At 49.4% G+C, this 13,438-nt stretch overlaps 1 protein-coding gene across 1 annotated transcript in view; it reads right to left on the reverse strand.

The window, feature by feature from the left end:
- The window catches only part of IHH (indian hedgehog), an 86,445-nt gene that overhangs the window by 27,654 nt on the left and 45,353 nt on the right, over nucleotides 1–13,438 (reverse strand). Inside the window, exon 2 of the mRNA XM_018554938.1 lies at nucleotides 7,323–7,584. Within this exon, the coding sequence (XP_018410440.1) occupies nucleotides 7,323–7,584 (262 nt within the window). The remainder of the gene's footprint in view (nucleotides 1–7,322; nucleotides 7,585–13,438) is intronic.

Genomic DNA, 13,438 nt, shown 5'->3' on the forward strand with positions numbered 1-13,438 from the left:
TGCCTGAGTCCCCCCTCCCCCAGTGATCAGTCTGCTGCAGGCAGGAGGAAGCATTTCCTTAGTCCCCCCTCCCCCAGGTGATCAGTCTGCTGCAGGCAGGAGGAAGCATTTCCTTAGTCCCCCCCCCCCCAGGTGATCTCTCTGCTGCAGGCAGGAGAAAGCATTTCCTCAGTCGCCCCTCCCCCAGTGATCAGTCTGCTGCAGGCAGGAGGAAGCATTGCCTCATCTCCCCTCCCCCAGTGATCAGTCGGCAACATTGTAACTTTGCAGCAAGGTGAGAGGCTGCAGCAGGGGGCTGATCTGTGTCAGAACACAGCCAAGGACTGCACAGACCCCGGGATTTGCATTATTTTATCATCTCTGAGCCGACATTTTAGCCCAGGAAGAAGGTGGTGACCCTGGATAATGCCTGAACAAAGATGGTGCCGTCCTTCTGGAGAGGAAAGCAGATGAAGGCATTGTCTGGGAGAGTCATGTGATCTCTGTGAGAGGTAATAAAAACCCGAAAGTGTTACACGGACACAATACTGAGCGCGCTGAACAGACCTCGTGTTCGCTTCACTTGAAGGATTATGATTGTTGTAGAACTCAGACAGGGACTCTTCATCCTCCATAGGGATGAGCTCAGGTTCAGACCGAACCCGACAGGAGCTCCTTCCCTTTCCTTCCATGCCGCCCAATCAGCTGCGGCCGGGGAACTCTGCCCAGTGTATAAATTTAATAGCTCAATCATTAAAATCTCATTTTAATTCAGTTTCAAAGTCATTTTCAGTATTAAAAAATCTGCAGCTTTCATTAAAATAATCCCTGGTGATCCCGCCGCTTCCTGTTATAGGGTGACAACTGCCTGTTCTGTCTCCCAATTGTGCCCTTGCGTTGTCAATCTGTCACACGAGCTTCCGGTGGAGACTACAAGTGGGCGTTTCAACACAGATGCAGCAGGGATGGTCCGCCGGTGTCACCAGAGCCAGACCGAGGGGTAGGGAAGAAGAGGCTGTCTTGGGAACTGCAAACTACGTAACAGGTCAGGGAGAAGGGGAGGGAGGGCGCACTTTGGCCTTTTTGCCTTGGCTGCTAAAGGAACCTGTCCTGTTACTGGTTGTCACCATCAGGAAGTCCACCCTGAGAAATTCCATCACTGGAGTGTCACCAGCGTGACAACACTCTTTCCATATCTTCCAATTGTGCTCATGCGTTGTCACTGTGTCACATGGGCTTCTGATGGGGATTACTCACAATGTGCATTAGAAGCTGCAGCAAGTCAGATAGAGCCCCGCCTCATTTCATGGCTGGAGCCCTTTCCTCCCCAGGCTGACTGTCCTGGACCCGCCCCTTTTCCTTCATTGGATTCAAATTCTTTCAATCATGGAGGCTCAGCATCATACGTGGGGGTTACCTAGGGCATGCAAATGTGGCCTGTCTAGGAACACCCACTCCTAAATGAGGAAGGTACCAGCAGGCCCCACCCACTACAGGAGGGGGCAGAGACAAGACCAGTCACCCTGCACAAGGAGAGAGAGCAGCAGTGACAGGTCTTTACTACAGGAGGGGGCGGAGACAAGACCGATCACCCTGCACAAGGAGAGGGAACAGCAGTGGCCAGTCTTTACTACAGGAGGGGGCGGAGACAAGACCGGTCACCCTGTACAAGGAGAGGGAACAGCAGTGCCAGTCTTTACTACAGGAGGGGGCGGAGACAAGACCGGTCACCCTGTACAAGGAGAGGGAACAGCAGTGCCAGTCTTTACTACAGGAAGCTCCAAGTCTCACACCAATGTGAGCACAGAGACACCAATGCCCTCATACACACAAATGTCCAGCTGCCGGCTTTATCTTTCTGTGAGCTGTGAAGTGCAGTTGCTTGTGACAGGTTCACTTTACACGTCTGACCTCCTTTGTCACGGCGCTCGCTTTGCACACACTGATCTCTACAGTCCCGCCCCCTTCATCTTTTTATAGCACGCTTCCCCTAAGAGCTCTCCTACCGTTCACTTACTTGTCAGCCATAGAAACGCTCGTTATCGACTGACTATCGATCTTCCGCAGCGGAAGATTAGCGAGCGATGGTTTAACCTTTGTCATTAACAAACATCTCAATCCGTCACCCGAAATAACTTCAGAGAGGATTCTTCTGGTCTGCGCAGATACAGCAGAGCGAGCGTTTCATATCGGGGTCTAGTTATAACCAATAACCCGGGAATCTTTCTGAACACTCGCTCTGCGCAGACACAAAAATGAAGGTTTGCAGATATAGTTTTATTTAAGGGCAAATGTATTGTGATGTCATGCTGCATTTTAGCCACTAGATGGCACTGTGGAGCACAACTATATATTTTCTATGCTTTTCATCGCCATCTAGTGTCCAAAATGCAGTATTACGTCACAATACATTTCCCCTCAAAGAAAATATATGTAACAACTTTCGTTTTTGTGCCTATTCACACAAAGCAAACGTTCAGAAAGATTCGTCGGGCGAATGGCTCTGGTTATAAATTGACCACATTGTCTTTATGGTAACCACTTGCTGACCGCGGTGTTACACCCCCTTCCTGTCCCGGCCATTTTTCAGTGTTCAGCGCTGCGGTACTTTGACTGACGTTTATTCCGTCATGCAACGCTGTACTGAAATTAATTTTATACCATTTTTTAGGGACAGATAGGGCTTTATTTTGGTGGTATTTAATCACCACTGGGGGGTTCATGTTTTACTATATTAAGGAAAAATTACTAAAAATTTTGAAAAATACAAGTTTTTTTTTTTTGACATTATGTTATAAAACATTTATTATTACCCAATTTTTTGGTAAAATATAAAAGTCGGGGTCACGTCGGGTAAATAGACACCAAACATGTCAAGTAGGGATGCTCTGATACCACTTTTTTAAGACCGAGTACGAGTACCGATACTTTTTTCAAGTACTCGCCGATACCAATTACCGATACTTTTTCCTAAAGGGATCGTCACATTTTTTCTAAAGCAATACAAAATCATGATTTTAGGTCAGTTTCTTAATATTATGACGAAGATGAACATGAAATTAATATTTATCATGCCATTGCTAACTAAGGCTTGTATCCCCCTAGTGGGGAAAATAGATGAACACATGTCCAGACTCCAGACCAGAACATTGTATAGTGTGGCACAGCTATATCCAATTCTGTATAACTGGCTTTATATTATTATTACATTTTTTATAATATAAAGCCAGGTATGCAGAATTGGATATAGCTGTGCCACACTATACAAGAATGGAGCAGATGACTCAGGACTTGGAGGAGGAGTTCACGGCCATCTTGTTTCATTGAAGACGCTATGTGTGCGGCGCTTTCGGGTCCCTGAAGATGGCGGACGCGGCACAGGTACTCGTTTTTTGTATCGGAGTATTTGCACGAGTACGAGTACTCACGCAAATACTAGGTATCGCCGCCGATTCCGATGCTTGTATCCGTATCGGAGCATCCCTAATGTCAAGCCTTAAAATTGCGCGCGCCTGCGAAATTGCAAAAAACTACCATACCCAAAATGGTCCATAGGCAACGATTTAAAAGCTTTTACCGCTCATCAGTTTAGTGTTATCAGTGATTGCTGGCCCTAAAATTATTGCTCTCACTGAGACGCTCGCGCCGATATGTAAGGTTCGGCGGGATTGTCGTTCTTGCACTCTGGCGCACCCAATGTGTATTTACGTTTAGATATGCGTATACGTGGGGGACAACAATATTTTTTTTTTTACATTTTCTTTATATGTGACTTTGATTTTTTTTTTACACTTTATGATATTGCTATCAGATAGCAGGCTAATGATCCCCCTATGTGACGGCACATGTACACTGACAGGTCCTCTTTAAGGACATTAAAAGAGAACTATGGGAGTAACCTTTTTATCCCATGGTTCCCCTAAGGGCCCACGGGGGGGACATATACTAACTTCCTCCTGTGATCCAAAGCTCAGTATATTGCAAGCTACAGCTCGCTATATACTGAGAGCGCCGCAGGCGGGACGGATCCCGACAATGCTGTCGAGATCCACCCAGCTGCGTGAGTGACAGCTGGCTCTGCCTATCTAGAGGCAGAACCAGCTGTACCCGCCCCCTCCCGTTCCGCCACTCAGCGCTGGAGGATCGGACAGGGGAAGGGGGGAATCCCTGCGGGGAGCGGTGACGGACAGTCACTGCTCTCTGCAGGGAGATGATCGGAAAGTGAGCGAGCGCCGGTTATGTGTTCGCTCACCTCCCGATCTACTGAGCCGACCTGTGACAGTCTCATTGTCACAGGTCGGCTAGAACTATGAGGTGAGTGGAAATCACTCGGCTCATAGCTCTCCTTTAGGCCCCATTCACACTGAGTGATTTACCGCGCGATATCGCTCTCCAATGCATGGCAATGGGGCTCTGTCCGTCGCTGTCGCGGGTCGTGCGTCGCTACAGCAGGACCCTTTTTGGAGCGGATTTTGCCGCGATTCTAGTTTGCTCAATGCAACCATTTGCGCGATATCGTGCGACAAACCGCGCGATATCGCGCAAAATGCAAATCGGGACCAGGAGCCGGTCCCGCAGAGGGGACAGGATAGCCAGTAACGGAGGGGGCGCTGAAGGGGCACAAACACTGCTGGGTACATACAAGCGATCGGACTGCTATAGAGCCACCAAACGCTTGTACATGTGACAGCTGTTACCGGCTGCCTACACCTGTCAGCGTGTCCTGCTCATGCGAGCGATAGGGGGGGCGCACACGAGCGGGGAAAATAAATGTCATATATTTACGGCACGCCACTGGAAGGAGCTTGCCGTTTATTTCCAATGGGCGGGGAGCGAGTAGTTAGGGACATGCTAAGTAATGCGCCGGTGTAACCAGTCCGGGTCTCACAGAGCTCACAGTACCTCTGACGCAGCGGATCCTCCTGGTGTCCCCTCTCTGGGGTGCAATCCCCATATCTGCCACTAGGAGGCCGGTGACACCGTAATAAACCTTCTCCCATTGTATCCAATGCTGCCGAGTGGCGGGAGAGAATTCCACCATCCAAAGTTCACATCGGGGAGGTGACGCGTGAGAGGAGTCCCGAGTCAAAGTTCAAATCGGAGTAAAACTGTGACTACATGTTCAGCAAGCGCGCATTCACCCAAAACTCATTTTTTAACCACTTTGACATTTTCACCGGCTCGCCATTCATAAACCTATTTCTAGCATTCCCCTCTGTGGTCAGCATCTCTCTCTTCCGGGATAAATCATGGACGACTTTCAGTCACCGCTGGAGGTAAATGTGACAGGGTGACAACCCAAGGAAGCATTTGAGAGACAGGCCGATGCCTTAGCTGAAGTAGCCAAGACGGTCCTCTTCTACTCCCCCCGTCCGGTGTGGCATGGTGCCTGCTTCATCTGTGTCGAAATGCCTGCTTGTAGTCTCCATCGGAAAGCACCTGTGACAGGGTGACAACGCAAGAGCACAAAAGGGAGATGGGACAGGGCGTTGTCACCCTATAACAGGAAGTGCCTGAGCAACGACCTTCATGGCAGGATCGCCAGGGGAGGATTTTAATGAAAGCTGCAGCTTTAAGAATAATTGCAATTGGCTTCTGTCACAGCGGGGAGTGGGGACACATCTCTGCAGCTACAAATCCCTTGATGCATTGCAAGACTCTGACAGACACAGGCATGACTCCCAGAGGCAGAAGCTTGATGGGATTTGTAGTTTGAGCACAGCTGGAGTGTTGAGGTTGGCCTACCCCTGTGTATGAGAGTTTAGCGGGTTTACATCTACTTTCACAGCACACACGTGTAAGATGTGAACACGGCCTCCTCGTGTGCAATGACGGTCATGGATCATGTGAAGAATGAAGGTTTGTGAAAACATGGACAGGATTTCTATCACAGAGAGAGACGAATAAAGCGTCACATGACCTACAGCCTGGGCAGAGACCACCAGGGTCATTGTGGAGGTTTCACTTCATTGGAGACTGCAGCGCGGTTTTCAATCAGAGACTGTCGGGGACAGTAATGAAGAAGCAGAGCCTGCGTATGTATTCACCCCCCCCCCCTCCTCACCGCCCCCCACTGACATGTATGACAATGACACAAAGTGACAACAATATTACAATAAGTATATCAACAATATCTGGAACACATTCTGCAGAGGAGTCCTCCCGACCTCTGACCTCCTTATCACACAGCTAGCACAGGTACCTACACATGTCATCATATGAGCCTCCCGTAATACCTGACACAGCACCATGAGGACTGGGAGAGGGGCCTGTAGGCATTCCGAGCCTATAAGGACTCCATTGCATTGTATAGTAGTGTCGGTCTAACACAGGGAACATACTTGCAGGAGGAGGCATTCTGAACCATTACAGGGGTTGGCTTTCTGAATCAATCAGGACTCCATTGTATAGTAGTGACAGTCTAACACAGGGAGCATCCTTACAGGGGGAGGCATTCTGAACCAATCAGGACTCAATTGCATTATATAATAGTGTCAGTCTAACACAGGGAACATCCTTACAGGGGGAGGCATTCTGTACCAATCAGGACTCAATTGCATTATATAATAGTGTCAGTCTAACACAGGGAACATCCTTGCAGGGGGAGGCATTCTGAGCCCTATCAGGACTCCATTGCATTATATATTAGTGTCAGTCTAGCACAGGGAACATCCTTACAGGTGGAGGCATTCTGAGCCAATCAGGACTCCATTGCATTGTATAGTGGTGTCAGTCTAACATAAGGAACATCCTTGCAGGGAGAGGCATTCTGAGCCCTATCAGGACTCCATTGCATTATGTAATAGTGTCAGTCTAGCACAGGGAACATCCTTACAGGTGGAGGCATTCTGAGCCAATCAGGACTCCATTGCATTGTATAGTGGTGTCAGTCTAACATAAGGAACATCCTTGCAGGGAGAGGCATTCTGAGCCCTATCAGGACTCCATTGCATTATATAATAGTGTCAGTCTAGCACAGGGAACATCCTTACAGGGGAGGAGCATAGCTTGCAGCCACTCAATAGCTTAGACTGGTCCTTGGCCACGCTGTGTGGCCTAGTTTAGTTTGCTGGGTGGCATAGGATCTGGCTGCGCTGTCTGGCAGGGGTGTCTGGATTACAAGACCGGCTGAACAGAATAACAATATATACACATTTTGCCTGGAGGTCAACTTGAACCCGAACACATCCACATGGGCATCTCAGACAGTATAATATACTTAAACAGTCGGTGTGCGTGATACATGGAGGAACATTACATACAGGACCGTGTCATGCACAGACAACGCACAGACAACGCACACCGGTCCCCATAGAAGTGTATAGGAGGCGGGGGGGTCTTACCTGACTTCACAGAGCAGTGGATGTGAGCCTTGGACTCGTAGTAGACCCAGTCGAAGCCGGCTTCCACCGCCAGCCGGGCCAGCATGCCGTACTTGTTGCGGTCCCTGTCGGAGGTGGTGATGTCCACCGCTCGCCCTTCATAATGTAAGGATTCGTCGGAGTGATGGCCGTCCTCATCCCAGCCCTCCGTCACCCGCAGCTTGGTGCCCGGCCACTGGTTCATGACAGAGATGGCCAAGGAGTTCAGGCGATCCTTGCAGCGCTGCGAGGAGAAGAGACGCCGTCAGACATTCCCGGGGACACAACAATATTATCTTTACTGTATTCTAGAAGGTGATTCATGAGCCCGACAAGGAAACCAACTGCTACAGACTTTGCATGACCCACTGAAGCCCTAGTGCTCAGACAGTGGCCCCCGGGGGACACATGTGGCCCTTTGGTAGTTTTTGTGTGGCTCCTGCAGTAGCCTGTGTTTTCCCTATTCCTCTGATCTATAGCAGTCTAATGTAATGAGCCCACAGTCTATGACTGTCTCCTACAGAATGTTTACAGTCTCTGACCATCTCCTGTCATATATCTGACATCTCTCTGACCATCTCCTGTCATATGTCTGCCATCTCTCTGACCATCTCCTGTCATATGTCTGCCATCTCTCACCATCTCCTGTCATATGTCTGCCATCTCTGACCATCTCCTGTCATATATCTGCCATCTCTCACCATCTCCTATCCTATTTTAGATTGTAGGCCCTCAGGGGCAGGGCCCTCCTTACCATCTTGTCTTGATTTGTATTGTGATTGTAATGTCTTCCTTATATTGTAAAGCGCTGCGCAAACTGCTGGCGCTATAAAAATCCTGAATAATAATAATAATAATATGTCTGTCATCTCCTTTCACAAGTCTGTTATCTCTGGCAGACTTGTGACAGGAGAGCAGAGAAGAGAAGAAAGAACAACAGAGAAGAGAACAGAACAGAAGAGACGAAAATAGCAGATAAGAGAAAAGAGCAGAGAAAGAGAAGAGAAGAGAAGAGCAGAGAAGAGCAGAGAAGAGAAGAGCAGAGAAGAGCAGAGAAGAGAAGAGCAGAGAAGAGCAGAGAAGAGAAGAGCAGAGAAGAGCAGAGAAGAGAAGAGCAGAGAAGAGCAGAGAAGAGAAGAGCAGAGAAGAGCAGAGAAGAGAAGAGCAGAGAAGAGCAGAGAAGAGAAGAGCAGAGAAGAGCAGAGAAGAGAAGAGCAGAGAAGAGCAGAGAAGAGAAGAGCAGAGAAGAGCAGAGAAGAGAAGAGCAGAGAAGAGCAGAGAAGAGAAGAGCAGAGAAGAGCAGAGAAGAGAAGAGCAGAGAAGAGCAGAGAAGAGAAGAGCAGAGAAGAGCAGAGAAGAGAAGAGCAGAGAAGAGCAGAGAAGAGAAGAGCAGAGAAGAGCAGAGAAGAGAAGAGCAGAGAAGAGCAGAGAAGAGAAGAGCAGAGAAGAGCAGAGAAGAGAAGAGCAGAGAAGAGCAGAGAAGAGAAGAGCAGAGAAGAGCAGAGAAGAGAAGAGCAGAGAAGAGCAGAGAAGAGAAGAGCAGAGAAGAGCAAAGAAGAGCAGAGCAGACAAGAGCAGAGAAGAGAAGAGAAGAGAAGAGAGGAAAGAAGAGATGAATAGAAAAGAAAAGTGAAGAGAAGAGCAGAGCTGAGAAGAGCAGAGAAGAGAAGAGCAGAGAAGAGAAGAGCAGAGAAGAGCAGAGAAGAGCAGAGAAGAGCAGAGAAGAGCAGAGAAGAGCAGAGAAGAGCAGAGAAGAGCAGAGAAGAGCAGAGAAGAGCAGAGAAGAGCAGAGAAGAGCAGAGAAGAGCAGAGAAGAGCAGAGAAGAGCAGAGAAGAGCAGAGAAGAGCAGAGAAGAGCAGAGAAGAGCAGAGAAGAGCAGAGAAGAGCAGAGAAGAGCAGAGAAGAGCAGAGAAGAGCAGAGAAGAGCAGAGAAGAGCAGAGAAGAGCAGAGAAGAGCAGAGAAGAGCAGAGAAGAGCAGAGAAGAGCAGAGAAGAGCAGAGAAGAGCAGAGAAGAGCAGAGAAGAGCAGAGAAGAGCAGAGAAGAGCAGAGAAGAGCAGAGAAGAGCAGAGAAGAGCAGAGAAGAGCAGAGAAGAGCAGAGAAGAGCAGAGAAGAGCAGAGAAGAGCAGAGAAGAGCAGAGAAGAGCAGAGAAGAGAAGAGAAGAGATGAGAGGAAAGAAGAGATGAATAGAAAAGAAAAGTGAAGAGAAGAGGAGATTCCCGGAGATTGTAGGGATCAGAGCAATGTGACGACATATAAGTATTACAAATGTTACTCTTTGGCAGTCACAGAACTACAGGTTTCAGCAGGCCCTGTACCTGTAGTGAAGGTCTCTCACAATAGCGGATACAACGTTAGAACACTTCACATCCGTCTCACACTGTAATGTTACTGACCCCAATCTGAGATCTGTGATTGTGTTGTCACCTCATCAGGCACACCTCAGGAAAGCGCACACCCTGATATGTGCACATGACGGGCCGGGAAACGTTACGTCTTGTATGTATAGGAGGCTTATTCAAGATCCGTATCAAGATTGACGCCAGAATCAGAGAGCAAAGAGGGAGATTGACCGGTCTTTGCTTCCCGTGCGTCGGCTGCGATCTGATTGGCCGGGGGGGAGGTAGCGCGCTCCTCTTGATTCATAGGAGTAAACACAGCGGATCACAAGTGGTACAGTTCTGGTGCACAGGCAGCGTCTGTCTGCCCGAAGCATGAGCGCGCTGCACATTTTTCATTCAATGCAACTGAATTGTGCCTACTATCCGGCCCCCATCTGGCTGCGCTGTCCTGGAGTTACCTTGCCCACAGACGCTAACCACACGGCTAACTTCTCATTCATTCATGATCGCTTCGCCTCTGCTCTGTATTTCCCGCAGCACATCATTTTTGACCCGTTCATGTTTCTGACCACTTTTTTTTTTTTTTCCTACTGTATATATAACAGGAAAAGTACACATGTAAGTCTCCGGCGAGGGCAGCCATACTGCCTCTGAAGTAGACCTGAGGTTCACCATACACGTCACAATCTGACCGCACAATCTGCTTTAGATTTACCAGAATGATATGTATGTAACGTATTACATGTAATATGAGGGCCTATGGTCACCATACACGTTACAGTCTGACCATACAATCAGTGGCGTAACAATCGCCATAGCGACCCAGGCGGCCGCTATGGGGCCCGGGCACAGGGGGACCCGGCCAGGGCCGCTATGGCATGTGGGGGTGCTAACTGTCACAGACACAGCTCAGCAGCAGCCGCGGCGCATTTCCCCTCATAGCCGCTGCGGAGCTGTGTCAGTGACAGCCGGCCGCTGCGGCAGATGAGGGCGGTGTTCGGAATGGAGGAGGCGGGGCCCGCCTCCTCTTACATCAATGGCCAGCGACCTAAGAGCAGGTGGGGCCAGTGATGTAAGAGCAGGTGGGGCCAGTGATGTAAGAGAAGGCGGGGCCCGGGGACGGAACAGGAGTCGGGGCCCGGGGACGGAACAGGAGTCGGGGCCCGGGGACGGAACAGGAGTCGGGGCCCGGCGACCACAGAGGCGCTGACAGGTAAGACATCTCAGATCCCGCAGAGCCCACTATAGAGAGTCTATGGTGGGCTCTGCAGGGTCACTCTCCGCTGGGGCTCTGCAAGTGGCATGACTAGCAATCACGGGGCCCCATACAAAATTTTGCTATGGGGCCCTGTGATTTCTAGTTACGCCCCTGCATACAATCAATTTGTTATTTATCAAATCTATGTAATATAAGGACCTACCTAACCTAATATTTCCTTCACTGGATTTCAGTTCTTCCAATCATGGAGACTCCGCATCACATGTGGGTGTTACATGCAAATGTTGCCTGCCAGGAAGGCCCACTCTTCCAGACTGACATCCACCCATCAAGGCATTTTGGTATTTGCATAACTCCACCCATGAGCCAGCCTACTGCTTGCATCAAAACACTTCCTGTCCTAGGGATGCACAGATACCGATACTAGTATTGGTATTGGTGCCGATGCCGAGTATTTGGGCTCGTGCTCGTACTCAGCCAAATGCTCCGATACTTCCAGTAACAGGAAGCTAGGCAGCGTGTAATGACTCGCTACCAGGCTTCCTGATTGGTTGGGAAGCTGGCCAATCAGAAAGCCGTCACCTCATGACGAGGGAGCATGGAGCCGGTTTCCCGGCCTATCAGGAAGCCGGGCGCCCCGTCATTACACGGCGCCCAGCTTCCTGATTGGCCAGAAAGCCGGCTCCATGCTTTCTGGTCACCTAGTGACGAGAAGCATGGCGACGGCTTCCCAGCTAAATATTCGGTATTGGCACCAATACTAGTATCGGTATCGGTGCATCCCTAGTTGTCACACTAGGCTTCTCTCCTGTACTAGAAAACAAACACCTTCCTTTCTCCTCATCTTCATTACATAGGGAGGAAGAGGTTTTGTAGTTCACAAAAGATAACTGTAATGGCAGCCCCACCAGTTGCCCATACTTACCTTGTCTTCGTACCCTGCTGCTTTGTCGAAGAAGGGAGAAAGAGGTAGAAGAAGCCCCATATACCCGTGACTCCAGCCATACTGCCTGCCCAGGCAGGGGAACGCGCTGCTTCCTTTACAGCTTTGCAGCTTACTTTGTGACCTGCCTGCTCACTGGACAGTGAAACTAATGTGCTGAACAACTGTCCAATAAGCAGGCAGGTGCCACAAGAAGCCACAAAGCCGAAATAGTAATTGGTGGTATAACCTGCCTGGGTAAATGAATCATAAGAGGCTCAGGGTTACAAATCCAAAGATGCCGACTGTGCCGGAACAGTCACACATGGACCTCAGTGCTGGTGATGGACAGTCCCACATGGACCTCAGTGCTGGTGATGGACAGTCCCACATGGACCTCAGTGCTGGTGATGGACAGTCCCACATGGACCTCAGTGCTGGTGATGGACAGTCACACATGGACCTGCAGTGCTGCTGATGATGTGTCCCTGCCTGTGTCCCGAGATCACAGTGTCACCTGTGTAAATTACTGCACATGCACACTTACCCACTGAGCCATTCATTACGGTGATCTTATGCCATGATTGGGTGGATCCTGCCTAGATAGAGGCACGGCACTCCCATAACTGGGCAGGGTCTGCTGAAACAAGGGGCGGGTTCGAGGTGGATTGTGTTTACTGTATCCGGGGGTGCGGGACTTAAATATTGGTAACGATGCAAATCTTTGGCCTGGCAAACCAATTCACATAAATGCGTTTGTAACGTCTATATAAAGGAGAACTATGGGGTTAGGGTTTTTCCCCATAGTTCTCCTTTAACTCTTTTTCCTGGAGTTTCATTTTAAGGTTCTTGGTATAAGCACATCATTCCAGTTTTTGCAATCATAATGTTTGGAGCACAATTGACACAACACCTCCATCCTCATGTCTCTTCCAATGCAGTGACATAGTAAGAGACGGAGTAACACGGAGGCACTGGATAGATTGTGATAAGTCGGGATGGGGAGATCAGCTCTAATAGATTGTGTTATCTCCCCCCCTGGGAGGTCTCATCAGTGCCAGCGCTGGCAGGTATGGGAGCTGCTGTCTGCCCTCGCATGCTTCTGCTGATAAAATATGGATGCTCCATTATTCTTTCATGCCATGCGGTAATGTTTACAAAGCAGAATGTGCCAATAAGCTGCACAGAATGAAGAAGTAAAAACACAAACAGGCTCAGGGAGCCAAACCCAACCTGTCTCGATTCTGTGAAAGGGGGTGCGAAAACTGAGGTGTGGACCCTTATAGTGCACGCTATACAAACACAATATTGTCAACTCCTCCCATGCTCGCCTCCAGGACTTCTGTAGAGCCTCTCCCATCCTCTGGAACTCTTTACCCCAGCCTCTCCGTCTGTCTTCCACCTTGACTGCCTTTAGGCGTTCCCTAAAGAGTCATCTCTTCGGGGAAGCCTATACCACCTCAACCTAACCACTCAACCATCACGTCCTCAAACAATTCATCCCCACACAGCTACCAGTTCTGTGCTGGCATAGCTGAGTAATAGACACACCCCCTCAGTACCAGTGTCCTCACACAGACTTGTATTGCAGAGGAAAAGAGGGCATGTCAGGC

This window comes from Nanorana parkeri, unplaced genomic scaffold (assembly GCF_000935625.1).
Source record: "Nanorana parkeri isolate BGI_ZX_2015 unplaced genomic scaffold, ASM93562v1 scaffold178, whole genome shotgun sequence".
Lineage (NCBI taxonomy): Eukaryota > Metazoa > Chordata > Amphibia > Anura > Dicroglossidae > Nanorana > Nanorana parkeri.